This window comes from Kogia breviceps, chromosome 3, assembly GCF_026419965.1.
Source record: "Kogia breviceps isolate mKogBre1 chromosome 3, mKogBre1 haplotype 1, whole genome shotgun sequence".
NCBI lineage: Eukaryota > Metazoa > Chordata > Mammalia > Artiodactyla > Physeteridae > Kogia > Kogia breviceps.
In genome coordinates this window covers 184,957,042-184,980,410 of record NC_081312.1, presented here as the reverse complement: position 1 = coordinate 184,980,410, position 23,369 = coordinate 184,957,042, and the positions used below count along the sequence as shown (strand labels likewise).

At 38.2% G+C, this 23,369-nt stretch overlaps 1 protein-coding gene across 1 annotated transcript in view; it reads right to left on the bottom strand.

Annotated features, from left to right (window-relative positions):
- EPC1 (enhancer of polycomb homolog 1) overlaps positions 1 to 22,804 on the bottom strand; it is a 94,357-nt gene extending 71,553 nt beyond the window's left edge. Inside the window, exon 1 of the mRNA XM_067030510.1 lies at positions 22,495 to 22,804. Coding sequence (XP_066886611.1) covers positions 22,495 to 22,497 — 3 coding nt within the window. The 5' untranslated portion in view covers positions 22,498 to 22,804. The remainder of the gene's footprint in view (positions 1 to 22,494) is intronic.
- Between the last annotated feature and the right edge of the window lie 565 nt (positions 22,805 to 23,369).

The following is a 23,369-nucleotide window of genomic DNA, read 5'->3' as shown; positions in this document are numbered from 1 at the left end:
ATTCACGGTGCAGTGCAGGCCCCCAAATCAGTGAACCTGAAGCCCTGCTTCCATCTGTATCCTCCCTTCCCCAAGTCACTGATTCATCTTGCTCATTAGATAGAGCCAATTCTTTTTTTTTTTTTTTTTGGCATGGTTGGCAAGGCCTCATAATTTTGCCTCACTCTCTCCAACATCATTTCTCCTTACTGCTTGAGACAAAGAAGCTCTTCACTCTGGATTTTACATCTCATCACCAGCTTTAGAAATCAGCCAAGTCTTTCCTGTCTCCAGGTTTTTTCTTTATTCCTTTCTCTCTATTCTCCCTGTCCAGCTTCAGACCATCTACTTCTAGCTACTGAAATGCTACTTCACAGGAATGTTTTGAAGATCAAATGCAACAATCCATGTCAAGCATTTATACGGTCTCCGGTCCACAGTAAACATTCAATAGATGTGAGCTACTATTGTTATCCTTCAAAATGCAACTCAGTGATCTTCCTTCATGAAATTTTGACGGCGTCACTTCTCTGGGTTCTAATTTCCTAATCTGAAGAATGAGTAAGTAGTTAGGGGAATTCAAAATAATTTTTAAGCCTTCATCAATCTTTCTCATCTCTGAACTCCTATTATAGTGTTCAATCAGTAAGAACGATAACTACCACTTATCGAACATTTACTATGTGCCAGGCAGTGCAGGAGTACATTTTAAACGCATCATCTCACTTAATTTTCCATATCTACGAGGTGCCTCCTGTTAAGAGAGGTTGCAAGTCCTGCCTCTCAGAGCTGGTGAGAGGCAACGCTGAGACCAGAATCCCTGGGATCTGACTCCAGAGTGGAGCCCCAGAAACCAGACGATAAAGTGAAGTGAGGAGTGAACTGGGAGTGAGCCGAGAGAGAGGCTTGGCAATCGGGGCAGGAGGCAGAGAGAAAGAAAGGGGGACGCCTCGGGCCACCGGTTTCGTTGTTTCCGAGGGTGGGAGAGGTGTGGGCATATTTGTTTGCTGACAGCAAAGGATCATGTAAATGGATTAACTTTAGGACCGACTTCCTCTGAGTTTAAATTCTCAGAGAAGAATTCCAAAGAAGATAAACTCTCATTGATGGGACAAAAGATTTTAAAAAATAATAATAAATCCTGATACCAGTGTGGGTAGCAGGAGTCCAGATTCTTCCCTCCTTCAAGCATTCAACAAATATTTCCTGGATGTTTACAGACAGCTAGGCAAAGCCTTTTGTGCAGAAGAACAATAATAAACAAGACATGATCCCTGTAGCCTCACAGAGCTAAGAATAAAGTAAGATACTGCGTTTGTATTTACTTGGGAAATGTGCAGTTAATCTCTTCAAGATGCGTGATGCACAATGATCTCAACATTAAAAAAAAGATAGTGCTCTAATTGAGAGCATTGTGGAAAAATACTAAATACATCTTCACCTGCAGTAATCATTTTCCTTTACTTTCTTTTTATTTTCATAATAAGCTATAAAGAAATGGCATCAAGTAATTCTTCTAAAATAACATTTAGGAAAATAAAAACTGGAAGCCCTTTATGATGTGTTGTATGTTAGAAAGTAAATGTTGCAGTTGCGTTGCAGCATATTTAATAGGGGTCACAGAAGCAATATCTGAACTGCTGATTTCTCTACAGAGTTGATTTATGCATGGAATTCTGTACATAATATTTAAGAACTATGTTCCGTATAAAATAAAAAAGTTGAGAATATATCCAGAAACAGTCTGCCTCTACCTTAAAAGAATAAAAGGCGAGGGCTTCCCTGGTGGTGCAGTGGTTAAGAATCCACCTGCCAATGCAGGGGACACGGGTTCGAGCCCTGGTCCGGGAAGATCCCACATGCAACTAAGCCCGTGTGCCACAACTACTGAGCCCACGTGCCACAACTACTGAAGCCCGTGCGCCTAAAGCCCGTGTCCCACGCACCGCAACAAAAAATAGCCCCCGCTCGATGCAACTAGAGAAAACCCATGTGCAGCAATGAAGACCCAACACAGCCAAACATAAACAAATAAAATAAATAAATTTTAAAAGAAAGAATACACGCCAAATTATTAATCCTAGCAAACTACGGCAGGACAGACTCAAAATTATTTCAGTTTAACTGTGTCTCCAATATACATGACTGAAACCAAACAGGCCTAAGAATGAGTTCGACTTTAAAAAAATCCACAGAATGGTTCCAGCAGTATTGGGGTTAGAAGGAAAAAAAAAAGATATTGAAATATGATACATCTTATTGTGTAATGTAAAATCCTAAATTTATAGAAAATCTACTCCTAGCACAGCAAGGATTTTGCCCAAATTTAGACCACCATCCTGCTCGGGGTGGGGGCAGGTGGTAATCGGTTAAGTCTGACCATTTTTAGGGCCTGGCCTTTCTTAATTCTCAGGTCCCCTAAATCATCTGATCTTTTCCTTACCATCCTGGTGGGCAGCTGGTAAGACCTCTGTGGCAGCATTTTAATGAGGACACGACTAGATGAGTTCGGGAAGTGGTGGGACTCGTAAATAGGAAATCATTTGGAACTTGAACAATAACAATTTAGTACTTGAGAGGAATGTCATATATTCCAACAATTATTTTCCAGAAGAATAAAAGTACATCTTAGAAAGTAAGAAAAATTGAAAAAAAGTAAACCACGTATATTAAAAACATGTATTTGGTAGTATTTATCTAAACCGGATTTTGTTAAATTACTGTTTTTTTAATATACTTATTTATTTATTTATTTATTTTTGGCTGCGTTGGGTCTTCGTTGCTGCGCGCGGCCTTTCTCTAGTTGTGGCGAGCAGGGGCTACTCTTCGTTGCCGTGCGCGGGCTTCTCATTGCGGTGGCCTCTCGTCACTGAGCACCGGCTCTAGGTGCACGGGCCTCAGTAGTTGTGGCTCATGGGCTCAGTAGTTGTGGCTCGGGGGCTCTAGATAGCAGGCTCAGAAGTTGTGGGGCGCGGGCTTAGTTGCTCCACGGCACGTGGGATCCTCCCGGACCAGGGCTCGAACCCGTGTCCCCTGCATTGGCGGGTGGATTCTTAACCACTGCGCCGCCAGGGAAGGCCCTTAAATTACTGTTGCCTTATTTAACCCAGTGACTAGCACTTGCTGACAGACACTGTCTGTAGCCTACGTATAGGTCCAATGTTGTAAGGTGCAGAAGGAGAAAAACGAGAGGGAGGAGAGAGGGAAATGTAGGAACCTTTAGGTGCCCTACAATCTTGAGCGTATGAAACATACTACTTGAGTGTTACACAGATCACTATGGTATAAATGGTACATGAGGGGTGAAGGGATGAAACTTAGAGGAACAAGAAAGAAAGCTGCTTAGTGAAGTAGAGATTTATGTTGAAAGGTTGAAGTCAAAGTTACCAGTGGGGGGTGGACAAAGAAACCTTGACAGGGAAGAAGGCATTCAGGAGAGACTGTGTGAACTGCCTTTGCTCCTATGACCCAAGGAAGGCACTTACTTCTATATTCAGCTGAAACGTAATATTAGCGAAGTAAAGCTTTTACTTTCACTACATGTATTCTTCTTTATGACCCTTTGAGTAACGTTGTGCTGACTGCTGAGATAAGCACTCTGGGTCCGGTTCCTCCCCTCTTCCAGAGATGCGAAGGGCAAGTGAATGGTTTCAAAGCCGAGGAGTGTGGTTCTGGGTGTGAAGAACGCTTCCCGGAACGAGGAGAGGGGCTGGGGGTGGAACCGCGGGGAACAGCAACATCTAGAAGACAGCAGAGGCGGAAGGGCCAGGAGGAGAGCGGAGGAGGCTGGGAGAAGCCAGATGACTCTTCCAGGCGGCGATCGATGAGGAGGTGCCCGGAGCCGCAGCAACCGCGATTGCCGCAGGACAACGTGGGCGGAGAACTCGCTCCGGGGAGGTGAGGCGCGAGCTGAAGGAGCCCCGGGCTGAGCGGTGCCTGAAACGTGTTAATCAGTCACTTCCCCGGCAAGTCAAGCGAGGTCAAGTCCTGAAGTGCCTCCTTATGAGACTTTCCTAGGCGCTCGCTCACACGAGTGAGAGCACCTCGAAGGCAAAGAAATCAGCTTAGCCTCAGGACACAGCCAGGGACACGTCAGCAGCACCGCCCCACCACGTGACCCGTTAGAAGAGAGTATATTGCGTTATTTCTCGAGTCCTCACAAAATCCTGGTGACAGGAGAAAATGAACCACATCTTCCATCTTTCAAGTTGCAGAAATAGTAAACAAACGACCAACCTGACTTGGTTAAGTGAGTTACTGACAAGAGCATACGCCACACCCAGGTGTTAAAATTTCTTCTGAATTAGGTTTCCCAAACACTAGACTCGTGAGCTACAAGTGACACAGGGACACTGTGGTAACACATATATCTGGATATATATTTTGGTGTTAATAGATTTATTCATAAGCCAGTTAACTTTTCGATGTTTTAATTCCTTTCAGTCTTTCTGGCTTTGTTTTTCACTTTCTTATTTTATAACATTGGAATAATACTGTATATTATTTTGTGGTCCTCACTTCTCAGTATAATTTGAGATAGTCCCACCTCATTAAAGATTCTTCCCAAATGTTAGCTTAGCGTTCTTCAGAAGTATGTTTCATAAAACACGAATCCCAGAAGTTATGTTCTGAGATGAGCGTTCCAAAAAGAGTTACATATAAAAGCAATAAGTCAGGGAAATACTCCCTATTTTATCTTTCTCTTTAAAATACATACAGGCTCACAATGTATAGGCTCAAAGAAGTCCTGCAGAAATTTATTTACTTAGAAAAGTATTTTCCAAAGTTATCTCACCTTACAACCCCTTACCATGCATGTACTATCAATTATTACCTTTAGTTTTATAAAAGCACACCTTGGGAAATTCTAACCTATGCAATTCAAGGAAATAGAAGTTTTATCTGATCAAGTTATCTAATTAAGAAGTCTCACATGTGAACTTCGAAAAAAACATAAAGTTCTTATAAATGTAAAAATGTATCTTTATTAACACTTCTTAAGACTTTTATCCTGGTAAAAAACAGTGCAAATAAGAGAGGCACTAGAACGGATCAGGTTGCTATACTTTGGCAATATATTTGGTGTTTAATACTAAATTAACTAAAATGTTTAGCTACATTTCTTTCCGAAAGTGTCTTCACTAAAAAGGGCATGTTGAACTTTGAGTCAGAGAGTTTTTTATTTTATTTTATTTTACTCTTACGCTCTTGGAGCTGCAGTTTCCCCATCCATAAGATAGGAATCTTGATACAATCTATCACCTATGTTGTTACATTGATTCAATGAAATCATTAATGCAAACAGTTTAGCAGGGACCTGACACAAAAGTCACGATCAACCCGCATGAGCTATTTTTTTAAGGATATTTTTTATTCTATTCCTTTGAATAGGTCATTCTACTTTTCTGAGCTTTATTTTTGTACATACAGTCTAAAACATAACACTCATTGTAAAGGCTTCAAAACTCTTAGCTAAGGAGGCAAAACTAAGAAATCGTCAAATGAAACCAGAGACAGATACATATATAAACTAATCTATGTAAAGTCTTCCACTCATCTTTTTGTTTTCTTTCCATTTCGGAGTTTTGGTTCCTATGTTGAAATCTACAAGGACCTCTGCTGTACCCCCTCCCCCCATTGCCAATTGATTCACCACCGCGCGGTTGCCCAGTGACTGCTTAATCTCCAAATCTGGTCAAGCCACCTCGCCAGGGGGTCAGGGCCTCTCTGCGCAGGTTGCTACGGTTTCTCTCAGGGTGAGTGCTATGTGAAAAAAGAGCCCAGTGCTATGTAACATTTTGCATTCAAAGTAGCAACATAGTGTAGTGAGACAGCCTTATGTACTGGAAGGAACACTGGCTTCCATGTTGGAATATCCAGATGCTCATCTAAGGCCTACCATTTACCAGCAGTATGAGCCTATAGAAATGATTTCATTACTGGGCCTTGAGCTTCTCACATGCTTGATCTAAGAGAATACTTTTTCTCCTCCCTCTTAGACCAAATAAGATAGTATTGTGTGTTCATTGCAGCTCTGTTTACAATAGCCAGGACGTGGAAGCAACCTAAGTGTCCATCGACAGATGAATGGATAAAGAAGATGTGGCACATATATACAATGGAATATTACTCAGCCATAAAAAGAAACGAAATTGAGTTATTTGTAGTGAGGTGGATGGACCTACAGTCTGTCATACAGAGTGAAGTAAGAAAGAGAAAAACAAATACCCTATGCTAACACATATATATGGAATCTAAAAAAAAAAAAAAAAGTGGTCATGAAGAACCTAGGGGCAGGACAGGAATAAAGACACAGACATACTAGAGAATGGACTTGAGGACATGGAGAGGGGGAAGCGTAAGCTGGGACAAAGTGAGAGAGTGGCATGGACATATATACACTACCAAATGTAAAACTGATAGCTAGTGGGAAGCAGCCGCGTGGCACAGGGAGATCAGCTCGGTGCTCTGTGACCACCTAGAGGGGTGAGATAGGGAGGGTGGGAGGGAGGGAGACGTAAGAGGGAAGAGATATGGGGATATATGTATATGTATAGCTGATTCACTTTGTTATAAACCAGAAACTAACCATTGTAAAGCATTTATACTCCAATAAAGATGTTTAAAAAAAGATAGTATTGTGAAAAATCTTTGACAATTGCAAAGTGCCGTATAAATATAAGGAAGAATATGTTATTTAATTTCCCTTTCACCATAGTTGGTTAGGAAGGGCATAGGTATATTTGCCCCCAAATAACACATTGAAACAGAACATCTATCAGCTGTTCAAATCGTGCAGTTGATCACAGAAGATTTTATTGCTAGTCTAGGGCCCTTTAGACATTTTCTTAAATAGGAGATCTTCAAGACAACACCAAAATTCACGCACTTTATTATTTTTCAATAGTCTTTCTTTCACCACTTTTAATTTATCTTGCTATATTTTCCAGTTATTCTAGAGAGAATGTCTAGCACAAGATAAAAATGTAGGAAATCTATGATAAGTTTGAATTATTTTGAGATAAAAAATGTACCTGTATTATATTTTTTATGGTTATAAACTTTTATAGTTTTCTTAAATTTTTCCTTATGTAAACCCCCATTTAGAACAGAAAATAAAAATGTTTTCTTGACTTTGTTCCCTAATTTACCTTTAAAGCAGCATTCAAGGTTTCTGGCAGATGATGATATGGAGGAGATTTAAGAACAATTGCTAAAGGAGTGTAATATAGTGGTTAAAAGTGCTGGCTCCGGAGTCAGACACGATTTGGGTTTGAACCTCAACTCTGCTCTTTCCTAGCTCTGTGAACCTGGATAAAATTCTTAACTTCTACACTACACTGAGATAATGCATACTTCCAAGTATTGTTTGGAATAGATAAATAAGCCACATAAACAAATTTACTGAGTTCTTACTTTGGCCTGTGTGCTTTACTTGCATGATCTCATTTAATACTTACAAAATCTTACAAGATGGCTCCAGTTCCTGTCATGATAGTAAGATTTCAATAAGTGTTAGATATTATTTCACAAAAAAAACCTGAGTATTTTTCTTATAAACTAAGAAATAGTTTCTAGTGGAGGGTGGAAAATTGGTTGCTCAGGTAGGGTGACCCAGGTCCTAATTACATTCATTTTAACATAAACACTACACTGGGTTTACACTAGCTGTTTAGTCCTCCTTTCTCTTGAACAAAAACATTCAAAACCCAAACCTTAAAAAAAAGAAATGCTATCTAAATAAAAAAGTGTTCCCTCTTGAATAATTTTCCAAACCCCATCCTTTCTCATTCCCAAAAATACCAGTGCCTGTGTGCGCCTGCATGTACACACGTACACACTTTTTCACATCAGGCTTGTAGGGGACACTATTGCATGTTTCTCCAGCATCTAGTTACCCTCCTTCCATCTTACGAGAATTCTCTTTGCCTTTATTTTCTTGGGTTGTTCCATAACCAGTGCTTTTTCTGAATAACTAAACTTTCATGCTTTCCTTGAAAAACAATGATTCTTCAGCATTAATTTTTAACAATATTCTATATAATGGTCTTTCTTAATTCCCCATGGGAATAAAAAACAAAAAAGTTTTAAGTATACAGGAAGTAGCCTAATTTTATAATAATATTGCCTCCACTATGTGAGTTTTTAAGACTAGCGTTTAAAAGCAAAGAGTTTTTTAAGCCATGTTACATTTTTATAATTGAGTCCTCAAGGAATTAAAAAATAATTCACACTAGGCTATCTCATCTGTATTAAATATTTATTTATTAGCATTTTACCTTAAAAGATGTAAGTTCCAATCTTGGCTTTGCCACCAACTAGCTGTGTGATCTTGATCTTAATTTCCCTGGACCTCAGTATCTTCGACTTTGAAAAAAAGGCCTAAGACTTACCGATCCCTTCCAATGCTTCCAACTCTCAAATTTTATGATTATCTCCCCATTGCTGTAGTGGGTCGAAAATAAATGGGGATACATGAAATTTTCTAAATGTAAAAAGCTAAGAAAAGAAAATTAAATTTGAGATATGTGATTTCCATGGAAACTATGCCTTCAGCATTTCCTTACTCTATGTTTACATAGTATAGAAGGCCCTTATGAAGATTATGAGAGCAAATAAAGTCCTAGAAGATATGCCTTAGGGAGAGTAATTTCAATGGGTGAGTCAAGATGTTATACTGTGTTAGTTGATAATTAGTAACACTTGATGATTAAACAAAAAGTTCTTAAAGGATGCTTAGTAGAAGTAGTCTTGCCATAAGTGTGGTCAAATGTGATCTGAGAAATCCATGTAGCTTACAAATATATCATTAAAACTGGAAAATAAAGATTCAGAATTAATATGGAAAGAAAGATACAAACTTCGAAACAAAAGCTGAAGCAGAAATGGTCAAAATAATTAAGTCTGGTGATAAAACATCTGCAGTTAGTCTGATATTATCACTGGAAAAGTGCAGGGAATTTCTATGTAATAAATTAAGAAAGTAATTAACACAATATTATTGTCCAAGCACTGAGAAAAAATACCAAACAGCAACAATAACAACAATAATAGTAACAATTTAACCAATAACAATTTGAAAAGTATGATGAAAGTATGAAGAGTACGTTTAAATCTTACATCAAAAAACTAGGTTACGTTTTATATACTTTAATAAGTTTTCCTAACATTGTTTCATTTATGGGGCTCCATCTCTGTGTAAGCATTGTATTATGAACCATGGGAGATACAAAGAAAAAGATGGCATTGTCCTTAATGAACTGAATTTGTGTAAAAACAAACAGGGTATGTCCTGTGTGCATATTCTGGAATACCCTGGTTTGAAAGGAACATTTAAAATAATTTTATATCTTTATATTTTCAGATTTACAAATGATTGAAATAAAATATACTGGAAATGTTTCATAAATTTACAAAGTGGTTTATTTTCATCTCTTTTCATGATATTTAAGAACTAATTTTCAGGTTAACTATCTTAAACTGAAAGTTTATTCATCATTTCAGATTTTCTATAATGAAGTTGGAAATCAATATTCAACCATCATGGAATAGTCAGCCATCAATTTATGTGAGTATTCATCATTAAAAACTCTACAAATAACAAATGCTGGAGAGGGTGTGGAGAAGAGGGAACCCTCTTATGCTGTTGGTGGGAATGTAAATTGATACAGCCACTATGGAGAACAGTATGGAGTTTCCTTGAAAAACTAAAAATAGAACTACCATACAACCCAGCAAGCCCACTCCTGGGCATATATCCAGACAAAACTCTTAATTCAAAAAGATACATGCATCCCTGTGTTCATAGCAGCACCATTCACAACAGCCAAGACATGGAAACAACCTAAATGTCCATGGACAGATGAATGGATAAAGAAGATGTGGTACATATATACAATGGAATATTACTCAGCCATAAAAAAGAACAAAATAATGCCATGTGCAGCAACATGGATACAACTAGAGATTATCATACTAAGTGAAGTAAATCAGAAAGAGAAGACAAATACCATATGATATCACTTGGTGTGATATAGAATCTGAAATATGACACAAATGAACCTATCTTCAAAACAGAAACAGACTCACAGACATAGAGGACAGACTGGTGGTTGCCAAAGGAGAGGGGGTCAGGAGAGGGATGGAGAGGGACGTTGGGGCAAGCAGATGTAAGCTATTATATACAGAATGGATAAACAACAACACATACTATATAGCACAGAGAAGTCTATCCAATATCCTACGATAAACCATAATGGAAAGAATATTTTTAAAAGAATTTATATATATCTATATCTATATCTATATCTGAATCACTGCTGTACAGCAGAAATTAACACAACCTTGTAAAGCAACTATACTTCAATTTTAAAAAGTAAGTAATTTATGTACCTATTAAAGTGACAATGGTGTTATGGCAGTACATGGAAAGAAGCACCTACAGCAAAGGTGAAACGAGGGGCCAAAGAGCGGTACATGAGGAACCCACACAGGAATCACGACCTCCTAAACATCTGTGATGGACAATGAGAGAATCGCGAAGGAACAGAGAGAAGAACGTTCCTCCCTAAGTGTGTGAAGCAGTGTGACACCACCTTCCTCACACACTGGAGAGAGAGAGAGAGTTTCTCTGTTGGGTGTAATGTAGCATTTGCAATGGTAAACTACCCGGAAACTGCCAACTTTCCACTCTTAACATCACTAAACAGCCAAACTTTTAAAACGTTTAGTAAGAGGTGAATTATGCCATAAAAATCTTATGAAAGTCAGTGTAGCTAATCTTGAATTTTAGATCTAAAGCATAAACAGTTTTAAAATAAAATTTCATAATCATAAAAGACCAAAATTTGAAATGCCATATATTTGGTATGTCAAATAGAATGTGTATTTAGAATTTCTATTCATTGTTTAACTCAAATTTTATTTTCAGGATTTCCCCCACTGTTTCACTAGTTCCTTTAACGTAGTGTGGCTGAACCAAGTGTGCTTCCAAAAAAATGCAAAATCTTAGAGAGTCGAATAAAGATGTGTTTCCAATTGAAATGTATACTTTTAAATTTTATACGAAATTTGAGTTCCCATACATTTGAAAGGAAATAATACATAGACAACCGTCTACTTTTATGGTCTCAAATGAAGAGCAATGATTCTGCCATTAGCCAGCCTGTTATTTTTCTTCTTTTCTCTTTACATGTCTATTCATTTGGGGAAAAAAGAACACTAAGTTATTATCAGTACAAGTAGCCTTATAGATACAAACTCATAATTGTCAAGAACTAGTAAACAAAAGCAAATAACTCGCTTATGCATTCTTTCAATTCTTCAGTGCCCTCATGCTGCCCCCTGCTGCCCGGTGTCCCCACGTAACTGAAAATTGTCCCAATTTTTCAACCTATTTTACTTCTCTTTACTCTTCCCATCAAAACTTATCTGGCTGGAGATCCAGACCACTGGAGTTTTCCTCTACCAGCCTAATGGGTAAACAGGTTTATAGAACAAAGAAGTAGTTCCTCCCTATTTATCCCATCACCATTTTCTGGCCAGTTACCAGCACTTGAACTGATGTTTGACGGGCAATGACTGACATCCAGGTTCCCAAGCTTGGGATTCCAAGTCCTCCCTGAGCTGTTTCTCAGCTGCCATCATGGGTCTATCTCCCTCCAGTCTCTAGCCCCCAAGCATTACAGCTTACTGTCTACCCACACTGGACTTCTAGCTGGTATTCCCACGTGCCATAATGTTTTCTCTTCTCCTTGCCTAGGCTCACACGGCTTTCTTTACCCTAATGCCTTCTCTCAATTTCTACATGTTGAAAGCCTATCCGCCTTCCAAGGTTCTGGTCAAAAGTACCTGCTCCATGAAGTTTACCCCAATTCCCAAATCCTTCTCTTCTGTTCTCCCTTTAATCCTTTAAGGCTCTGCACAATATAGTTGTTGTTTTAATGTACTAGAAGTTCAATAAGGATTTATTTAATGACTGAAGAGCAGTTAGCAAAGGAACCTTAATTCTTGGAGAGGCTAGCTGCTGATTCACTGACTTTTTGCAGAGGACCTGGGGGAGGACAAAGGGAGCCTCTCTAATATTGCAACAACCTTACACCTGAATAGAGTGATCTTTTGAATTCCTATCACACCAAATAAGGCTGATTTTGATCCCTAAAATGAGGGGTCACTGTGAAAAAATGAACTTAAAGCGCATACTGAGTGCTTATGTCATGTCAGGCACTATTCTAGGTGCTTTAGATGTATGAGCCCCACTGTAATCTCACAGCAGCCAGGTGAGTAAGTAATATCACTCTGATTCATAGAAGAGAAAACTGGGGTTCTGGACAGTTAAGTAACTGGCCAAAGGTTATACATGTTGTAAAGGGCAGACCGAGGAACTCAGATTGGTCAAAGCTGTGTATTTAAAGTGGTCTCGTAATGTCCTCAACAGAAATGTGTATGGAGAGACTTCCAGTCAGCTATCTGGAAGTTAAAAAAAACCTTGTCAATAAAGTCGCCTTGGAAATTGTGATCACATAGTCAGACCAAAGCCATGAGAGAGATTCAGTGTCAGTTAAATCTGTTAATATCTGCAAGAGTTGCTTGCCCTACAAGACAGAATGTGAAAGAATGTAGGAGCCTGCAAGAATTATTGATTTCTCAACTGGAATATTCTATATTTGTTTAGACTAAAGGGAGCCTCATGATGCTATATGTACATTTTAATTTATTTTGTTTCTTGGTATTTTTATTATATGACTTGCTCTGAGCTGTATGCTATGGCATTTTGTTTTCCTGATTAAGAAAAGTAACATCAAATAGTATAGGGTTTTTTGGGTTTTGGTGTCTTCCCCCCATAATAGGATAACCGGAGGGTTTTTTGGCCTTTTTCTTTTTCATTTACATCTTCCACTTTTTAATACTACTTTATGAAGATAACCTGGAATGGGAGGGACTTCTATTTGAGTTCTTGGAGTGCCTGTAGCTTGTAGCAGTGATTAAGAGCAGGGGTTCCAAGGCAGACTGCCTGCATTGCAATCTTGGCTCCCCTGTTCCCTAATTCTGTGGCTCTTGAGACAGTACTTCTCTAAGCCTCCATTTTCTTCTTCTCTGGAAATTGGGGGGACGGTAGTATTCACAGGGCTTTGAGGGTTACACGGTATAATTCACTTTAAGCCCTTAGCACAGTGCCTGAAACACAGTAAAGCTCAATAAATGGTAGCTATTATTTCTATTATTGTGATGATTGTTATTTTTCACAGGAAGGGGTATAAGTACCCAGCTCTTAAGTTTTCTCACAATTGTAATTGAATAGTTACTTATAAGTACCGTCTGCCTTTTCTACCGAGCTACGTCTGTTATCAAATGCCATTTTTGGCAGATGGGAAGTAAAACAGGATTGTCTGCATGGGGAGTGTTTTTATGTGGTGGGGAAAACTGAAATCCTTAAATCTGAAACATGTTTATTTGTATCTACACAAAATAAAATTATTAAGAGGACTAAAAAGAAAAAAAAAAAAAAGAATGTACAAGCCTGCCAAGTTCAAAGGTCTCTAAGGGACAGTTATATATTCTAAAATATTAAGAAATGCGAAATCCACATATTTGTCAGTTGATGTAACCACTTGTACGGGGACCAACGATTCTGACCTGACTTGAAAAAAAAGGTAAAGATATGACTCAATATCTCAGGGAAGTAGGCTTTGAGAATAGTTTTTGTTTTGTTTTTTTTTTGATACAGTGAACATAAATAAGGCTCATTGTGTCACATCAGTGTCTCAGACAAGGCTCTAATAGTGTTCTAATCAAAATCTCTGCTCATCAAGAAACTTCAGTTAGCTGAGAAGGCAGACAGAAAATACACTTGAGGAGGCAACACCACAAATTGTTTGGTAGCATAACTCCTTCCTTAGTAGGTAAGAATCTTTTAACTTCAGAAAGATTTAGAGGAAGTACAGACATTTTTTTTAGTCTATGTAATTGTTCTGTTTCAGAACATTTGACCTCATGGAGTAAAAGGTTAGCTTATTACACATTTAAGTAGAACTCCCACTAAGTTATAGGAAGTATAAACATTAAAGAGAACTTAAGAATCACCATATTTAGAAGTTCAATTTATGAGATAGGTAAGACTTTCTTAAGTTCTTAAAAGTGTCTGCTAAAGTACCAAAGTAGGCAATCAGCTGTAGTAGGCAATCAGAATATGTTGACAGAACTGGTTGGACTGTCCAATTATTCTTTCACTTTGAACCTTCCTCACTTCCTAGAAGATGGATTGTAGCTTTTTTTTTTTTTTTTTTTTTTTTTTGGTGTACGCGGGCCTCTCACCCCTGTGGCCTCTCCCGTTGTGGAGCGCAGGCTCCGGACGCGCAGGCTCAGCGGCCATGGCTCACGGGCCCAGCCGCTCCGCGGCACGTGGGATCCTCCCGGACCGGGGCACGAACCCGCGTCCCCCACATCGGCAGGCGGATTCTCAACCACTGCGCCACCAGGGAAGCCCCGGATTGTAGCGTTTGAAAGATTGAGATGAGAAGTACTAGCAAGACTATCTACTGACCACCCCAATTTTGGGTTTAGTGGCTCCTCTTCCACAGTGTCGCTCAGCAGTTCTCAACCCTGGCTACCTATTATTGATAGAATCACGTGGACAGCTTCTGGAAAATACTTACGCCCAGATTCCACCCAGATCAGCTAGAACCTCTGAGGATGCGGTGCAGGCATTTTATTTTTAAGTTTGTGGTTGATTCTAAGTGCAGACAGAGTTGAGAACCACTGGTCTATAGTGTGAGCCTACAGTGGTCTGAAGTTCCAAGAGAACTTTTCACAACTATGGACATTGCTGCAGACTGAATGTTTATGTCCTCCCCGCCCCTCCAATTCATATATTGTAATCCATCCTAGCCCCCGATGTGATGGCATTTGGAGGTGGGGCCTTTGGGAGGTGATTAGGTCATGAGGGTGGAGCCCTCATGAATGGGATTGGTGCCCTTGTAAAAGAGACCCCAGAGAGCTCCTTCTCCCCTTCTGCCGTGTGAGGACACATCTGTGAACCAGGAAGTGGACCCTCACCAGACACAGAATCTGCTGGCACCTTGATCTTGGACTTCCTAGCTTCCAGAACTATGAGAAATAAATTTCGGTCATTTATAAGCCACCCGGTTTATGATATTCTGTCACGGCAACTTGAACGACTAAAACAGAAACATTCCATAAATCTGTTGTCCAATAACCACCAGCCAGGTGTAGCTACTGAATGTTTAATTTTAATTACTTCAAATTTAAATTTACATAGCCACATGTGGCTAGTGACCACTGTCCTGGACAGCACAGTTCTGGCAGTTCTGGCCATTTTAAATGATGTGTGTCTGTTATTACATAGGTGCTAAGTGACGCTTTTTGATACTGGACAAAACCAGTACAAAGCTGCCTCTTCGGGGTATTTCATCCCATCTTCTTGACAAGGCCTCCAGTGGATACAAGGATAACTCAATGCTTTTACAGGCTTCTGGAAGTGTTAAGGGCTGGCTGACTGTTTTTTACTCAGTCACGTGGGAGGTTTGTTTCTTGGACTTTATACTTTAATGAAAAGTGAGCAAAAGCCTTCAGAACTAAATTATTTCTTTTTTTAAAATAAATTTATTTATTTTTGGCTGCGTTGCGGTGCATGGGCTTCTCATTGCGGTGGCTTCTCTCCTTGCGGAGCACGGGTTCTAGGCGTGCGGGCTTCAGTAGTTAGAGCATGTGTGCTCTGTAGTTGTGGTGCACGGGCTTAGTTGCTCCGCAGCATGTGGGATCTTCCCGGACCAGGGATCGAACCCGTGTCCCCTGCATTAGCAGGCAGATTCTTTACCACTGGGCCACCAGGGAAGTCCCTAACTTGTTTCTTAAGTCTCAAAGCAGTGAAGCAATTAAACTCTTGGAAAGGCCCTCTTGGCTCCTTGGCACGTGAGAGTGTTTTTCAGCTGGAGGTTGTGACCCCTGTCTTGGGAGGATGGAGGGTTTCCAGTGCATTGGGGCAGCGGCCTGAGTTTCAGAGCTAAATATAGGTCATTGGCATGACGGCCTCTCTTTCTCAGTCTCCTCGAAACTGTGTCCTTTTAATGAAAGTGGGACTTTAGTGGCTGGTGGGGTAAAATCTTGAGAAAAACCATCAAAATGCCACAGATACACAAGTCTTTCTCAGATGTAACTTGCTACCGAGTACAACTAAGTTCTATTTTTACTTGCTTTTAAAAATAATTGGTAAATTATGGATTACTTTTTTTTTAAGTTAAAAATACACACATATACGAATTGATGGAAAAGTAAGTCTCACATGTGTTGTTCATGCTGAGGCATAAGAGGAATCCTCCTTCAAGCCATCACTCAGCTCTCAAGCAGGCTATCCTGACCGCCTATTCAACCCTGCATATGTATTTGTTCATATATTCACCATTTATGAAATGACAGCCTTTACAGTTTGGCATATTTCAAGCCAGAATATTTAGCATGGCAGGTACCATCTGATCCTCTAGAGCAATGTCTCAAAGGGTGGTCGCTGGACTGACAGCCTCAGCAGCGTCTGGGGCCTGGCAACTTCTCAGGCCCCACCCACCCCAGACCCACTGATCCAGGAACCCCAGGTGTGGGCCCAGACACCTGTGTTCTAGGTGATTCTGGTGCACACTCAAGTTTGAGATCCACTGATCCAGAGTACCCTGACTCCCCCAAAAATATCCCAGAGGGGAAAACTTCCATACATCCTAAAGATGGAAACGTTTTGTACATCAAATTGACCTTTTAAGTTGTGAAATAGGAGCCAGTATGCTCTTTCGACCTAGTGTTAGGAATCATGAATTTACCCACTTCAGCAAAGCCTCACTGACTCTCTACTCTCTGATCTTTTTTTTTCCCTATAGAAATGCAACTTCTAAAAGAATTTCATGAGATGTTCCTGAAGAGATGAGATGCAGTACATGTGCCTTCAGCAAATTCAACATACAAAAATTCACATATATACAACTGATAAATTAGGTAAGCACTACTCATCTTAAGAAAAGATTATTAGATTTATAAAATTAGTCACTAGAGGATTCATTTAAACAGGGCTATCATACAGTGCATTTAAAATATGCCAATTTACAGAACATAAATTCACAAATATCCAGTGTGACAATATAGAAGAATAGGTAGTTATACAGGCTCTGATTTCAGAGTTTCCAGGTTCAAGCTCCAGCTTTTTCATTCACTGTGTAACCTGGGCCAAACCTCTCTAAGCCTCAGTTTCCTCATTTGTAAAATGGGTATAATAATTATCCTATCCCCAAAGTTTGTGTGAGGATTTAAGGAGATATTTAATAAAGGTAGCATTTAACCTAGAGCTTGGGACATAGTAAGCTCTAATTAAACGTTTATTTTTTTCTAAATTAGCTGCCTCCCTGAGCAGTCTGGTCTCTATGAAAACAGATATTCATGTTTTATCGTTGAAGAATGTTTTTACAAAGCCGTTAAAGTTTATACAAAGCAAATGGGAGCTAGCCACATTGAGCACTGGCTACTCAGCAGGTGTTCACCTTTCCAAAAGCTCCTCCCTAGCTAAACCGATTAAGGTAACTTCAATCTCCCAGTCAGTGAAAGGGTTTAGGTATGAGCATTTCCTACAAACCTGGCTAAAGAACTGTAAGAAGCAGTGTGCTGTGGGCCTCTGGGAAAGAATTTTTTCCCTTCTAAAAAGATACATAAGAGAAACTCTCCTCCCTCTGGAGATTGTAATATCAGGATATGATGCTTGGAGCTGCAGCAGCCATCTTGTGACTATGAGGAAAGACACGGCTGACGTTACGGCAATGTAAAAGAATGGAACCTACCGAGGAACTTGATAACATTGTTGAGCTATTGAACCAAACCTAGAACTGGCTTGCCTCCTGATTATTAATTTAGTTGAAATAATAAATCTCCTCATTTTTTCACACCATTATCAGTAGGATCCTATGTTAGTACAAAAGCAAACTATATGATATAATACATTTAGTATCTTAATTGGCTGTATGACAAAATAATTTGGTGACTTTATTCTGGAGGTGATCTTAAACCACACGTAGAGATTTAATGAAGAGTTCCTTCCCTTCCAATTCATCTGTATATAACAGCAGTCTTGCTTTCCTGCTCCATATCTGATGTACTTAACTAATTACCCATTAGCTAAATGTCTAATTATATTACCTTCATAAATTATAATACAAATGGTTATTACGAAAATTTCTGTTACATAAATATCATTAAAATTTTCAGAAGATTTCAAAATAAAAATAAATATCTTAACTCTGATGTAATCCTTCAGCACTATAATTGTATTTCCCTGCTTCAACTCACAATTTTTACTGACATTGACATTTATTTCATGACAAGGAGAGCAAAATGTACAAAATGAGGCTTCACCACGTTAAAAAAAAAGTTTTCATTAAATGGACCTCACAAGGACACATCCAAAATTCCTACAACCAGAGTGATCCTCGTCTCCTTTCTTTCCAGGCGAATAAGTTAATATTTTATTTCTCACTTTGCAATAGGAATTTGCATTAGCTAACCAGCTATTTATATAGCATCTGTTTGGGCTATATCTAAAATCTGACGGCTATCTTCCCCTCACTGTGTCCCAAATAATGGTCCTTCAGTAGAAGGACAGAAGGACACTTGTTAAATCCTATATAAATAGATTAAAAAATTTTTTTAAAGTTTTTACCCCAGAAATCTTACTCTGCCTTTATTCTCAGATGGGAACCTCCCACATCCAAGACCTTAGATTTAAGTATCTTTAAAATGTTGAGCCACATTGGACTGTAAACTCCCTGAGAGCAGGGATCCTTGCCTCTTTGTCTTAATATTATATCTCAGCCTTTTAGCATCATAGCACATAATAGGAGGAAAAACTAGAACAAACAAACCCCCCAAAAGAAAAAAATGTTGAATAACTCAAGTATAAAGAATACTCCTTTCATCTTTTTCTTCAAGAAATCATTATCTTTGCTTTACTTTCCCTCTGGAGTCTCCATTTGAGAATCTTCTGGGAAAGATAAAAAAAGTCATAACACAAACACCCATTTGGTCCCATATTTTCTTTCCCCGTCTCTTCCTTTGCAAAACATGTAATGATATGTCCAAGAAATAGCACAGGTAAGTACACACAAAAAGAGGGTGGAATTAGAAATATATACAGTTTCAGGTCTCTATTGAACTTGGTTTTCAGAGGGCAAAATTTTTAGCTATTTTTCCTTCTTTTAAAAAAGTTTATTACGAGGTATATTAGATTGGTTCTGGCTAATAGTGATATTTTCAGCATCTTATGATGTCATCTTACTATCACTGTAAATGTTTCTTCCCTTTGTTACTTCATCTTTCCTAATAGGTTTGCTAACCCGAAAATTTCCCCAATCTTTAGCAGTACTAATGCATACAAATTAATAAATTAGGAAATCATGTTGGTTCACTAAATGAAGTCTTAATAAAATTTTCAGTTTATTTCCATTATTGACCAAGCTCATAATTTCAAAGTTCATATTTCTGAGGTTTATTGTTTGGAATTTGATTTACAGATTTTCCGTGTCTTTGGCATTATTTATTTCTTCTTTCTGCAAACTGTTTTTTGGCCATTTCACTACTCATTGACCCCTCCCCCTCCATCAGAGGGATGGGCAGGGTGAAAAAAATGATAACGATATTTTAACATCGTCAATTTTGCTACTTGCTACTATCTCTGATGAAAAGGTGTGCAAGAAAAAATAAGTGTGTAATTGTTGACTGAAATGACATTTCAAGATTAAAAACATAATTCTTTATTGTTCATGATCTAGCAACTGTTACTATGAAAAACTGAGTTAGTTCCCTGTACACCACATTTAATCAATAAAGATTTTTTTCTGATAAAACATAGTTTATTATAATCATTCTAATCATAATCTCACCAAACTCAAACTAAATGCCTACAAAATGTTGTCAATAAAAAAAAAAAAAAAATTAACGTCCAAAGAATCAAGAGCTAAAATGAAGCCCAAGGTGGATTTAAAAATGGAGAATAATATAAAACAATGAGTTGTTTTTGCCTCATAGATTTAAACCTCCTTATTTAGTGATGCAAGAGTCACAGATAGAAGAATATCTTTAACATAAATATCTCTGGGTGATTTTAAAAAGTGAAGATGTAACTATAATGGTTACTCATAATCAATGATGTAATAGTCAATGATATAGGAGAACAAAGAACGTTGCATAGCTACATATGGACTTCACAGCATCAGTCTGTTTTTAAAAGGGGGGCTACATTATATAAACATTTTTAGTTTTCACAAATTAAAATGAAAAAAGTCACCAGCTGAATAACAGAATATTTTAGCAATAAACATATCGGGCAGTATATTTTATTCAGTAGATTAACTTCAGGGAACTAAACTCCAGCACAATCAGGGGGTTAGATAATATATTTACACCTGCAGTATTTCCTTCTATAAATAATCTATAACGTCAAAACCAGTCTTGCTGGGGGCATTTAAATTTTATGAAGAGATAAAATGTTACAGTGAACATTTTCAAATTTTTATAGCAGAGTATAAACAAAATATAGGCATAATATATAATTATTTTTGAAGTTCAAGGAAAGGGTCCTACACAGATAAATAAATTATAGGGACACAAAAATCTGAAATACTATTCCTAGTCATTTTCACACATTCTTTTACTTCAAAATGTTAATGATTAGTGAAATGAGCATTTACATATTTCAAAGTGAATAAAAACACTTAATAATAACTCCAGAAATGTTTACTCAAGAAATCATCTCTACAATCATATGAAAAGGTGGTTTAGGCTACTATTTCAGTTTTTTTGTTTGTTTTATTTGGCAAAATAATGTGTTTTTAGATACAATGACTGATTTCTCCCACTTTCTTTTTCAATTAAGGACATACTTACTATCTTCATAAACAACTAAAATGTTCACAGAGACTAGTAAAAACTATGTCATATCGTAATATACATTTTTGTTCGTGGGGAGGCTTTGGGCCTAAATCCCATATTTTCTAATCAGATAACTCCCAATAAGAACAAAGATGGAAAAGATTTACCCTGCATTTAGATATACAAATATCAATATTTTTAAAGTTAAAAGCAGTTGTATCCATAGTCTTAAAAAATTATCCTATTCCGAACTATTTGCTCTTTTTAAAACAAGGATGCTCATAATTTCAACTTTAGTATCACTTCAAAATAAAACAAACAACAATGTAGGCATTCTCAGATGTCCAACTCCTAGAAAATTCCTAGGAGAAACTTAGAATACTTATTTAAGAAATTCCTAGGTTCAAAATGAAATTCAACTTTTACAACGTTCAGTGAGCTAAAACGCAAAACATTTTGTTCAATTGAAGACATTAGCAATGGATGATACTGTAATAGAAGGAAAATGCAAAATGTTACTGAGGAAAGAGAGGGTAAGCTCACGGCTTACTATTGAAAATTTTCTGATCTAGAGATAATCAGATCAGAAAAAACACAACTGCAAACTGCATGCTCGGCCCTGCTGTTCCCCGGACGGGCTGTGACGACGTGTCTGTTCGCACCCTTCACAGTTCACAGAAAACATCAAACTAATACAACTGAATAATTTCCTCTGACCAAATCGAACTTTCTTTAAGGAAATAAAGGGAGAGGATAATAGATCAAATCTTGCCCCACCTCTTTTTTTTTTCCTCCTTTTTTCTTTTAGTGAAACTGACGTAAATTGTTGAGAGCTATACAGCGCCACCAGCACAGATCCATGCAAAACAAAAAAGATCGCCCACCGTGTGCAAAAACAGAAAAAAAAAAATTAGAAAAATGCCCCAAATTACAAAATGTCTCCCAAATATACCTTTTTGGAGAAAAAACAAGATAGATCTGCAAAGATTATCTAATGAGGAGCCTCAGAGAATTACTATCATGGAACACAAGTTTAGATCTGATCAGCAAATAAAAGATCCACTATTTAGTAACAGCCATAACTTAATATAAACCCGGTTATGTCAATCTCCACCTTCATTATACCAAGGGCAGCTTTTCTGTAGTTTGTATCCAAGTAATCCATCAAGAAAACCACAATAGGCCTATTTCAAACCAAACTACATCCATAGTTTGCCTGCTAATCATTTAGTCCTGGACAAATTAGGTAATACATCATTTTTATAAGGAGGATATGCACATATTTGGCATTACCAACATGCTGGCACAAAACAAGTCCATCTTGAAATAGCTGAGTTTCCCTTAGCTCACAGTAATTAAAGTATAATTTATATCATAAATATTTAGCTTTAGTCATGGGGTTAAAAAAAAAAAAAAAAACCACTATTTTTTTTTTCTTTTGGTAAAAATTAGCCAGACAAGATTAGCTGGAAATGTGCAGAGATCAAAGCTAAAGAAAAATACAAAGATTGGTTTTGTTAGAAGAAACACAATGAAAATCCGTCTTAGCTGGCGGCTCGTTCAAAGATGTAATGACATAAATGTTTAAAATTACAAACTTACCATCAGCGGAGGCGAAGAAGAAGCCAGTTCTGGAAAAAGAATTGTAACAATATAGGCTGGACACTTGTGTCCCTAGAAACAACAGCCTCCAGGCGGCACACGGATCTTCCAACATCTTCACAATATTGGGTAAATAAAAAGTCATACTTTCTTCCCTGATCGGTGGCTGCTCGCGGTGGCTTCTCCAGGATCTGTAGGCGTTTGGGAGAAATCGGAGAAATATCCGCGGAAGATTAAAAGCAGAGGAGGCCGAGGCAGCCTTAGAAGACTCTGGGGTTAACAACTTTGCGATGGCAAGCAGGCGGGCTCTGATTGGCTGGGAGGCCAGTGTCCCCCGCTCCTCCCGCCTCCTGCAGCTCGGAAAAAAATGCAGTGTGAGTGCCATTTTACACTGGGCTTTTAAACACACAGCCCCCCAAATGACAAAGTCTGAGCTCGCTACGAAGTGACACTGCAAAACAATAGCGCCCACGACCGCCCGTGAGCTCAGGAAAATGTCCCTTTGACGATCCGGCAACGCTCTTATTTCTTGCATGTGGGTTTTTAGGGAATAGCATGCTTTTCTTAAGCAGATGGTCATTCACCGACATCGATGTCTAATTTGGATACCAATGTGGCCAGTGAAAAATGATTCCCATCAAAACATTTTTTTTTTTTTCCCATTGGATGTCCTGAAGGTACCCTAAAGAAGCCTTGCACAAAATTCATGTCGTTTGCAGCTTTAACTCCTTGGGGGAAAAAAAAAATAGAATTGGTCAGCCACAACAACTTCCATTTGTGCAGAAAATAAAAATAAAATAATGATTTTTAGCGGCTACATTACAAACAATAGGCATACTTTTTTTTTTTTTTCCTTCTTAAAAATTGTTTCAGAA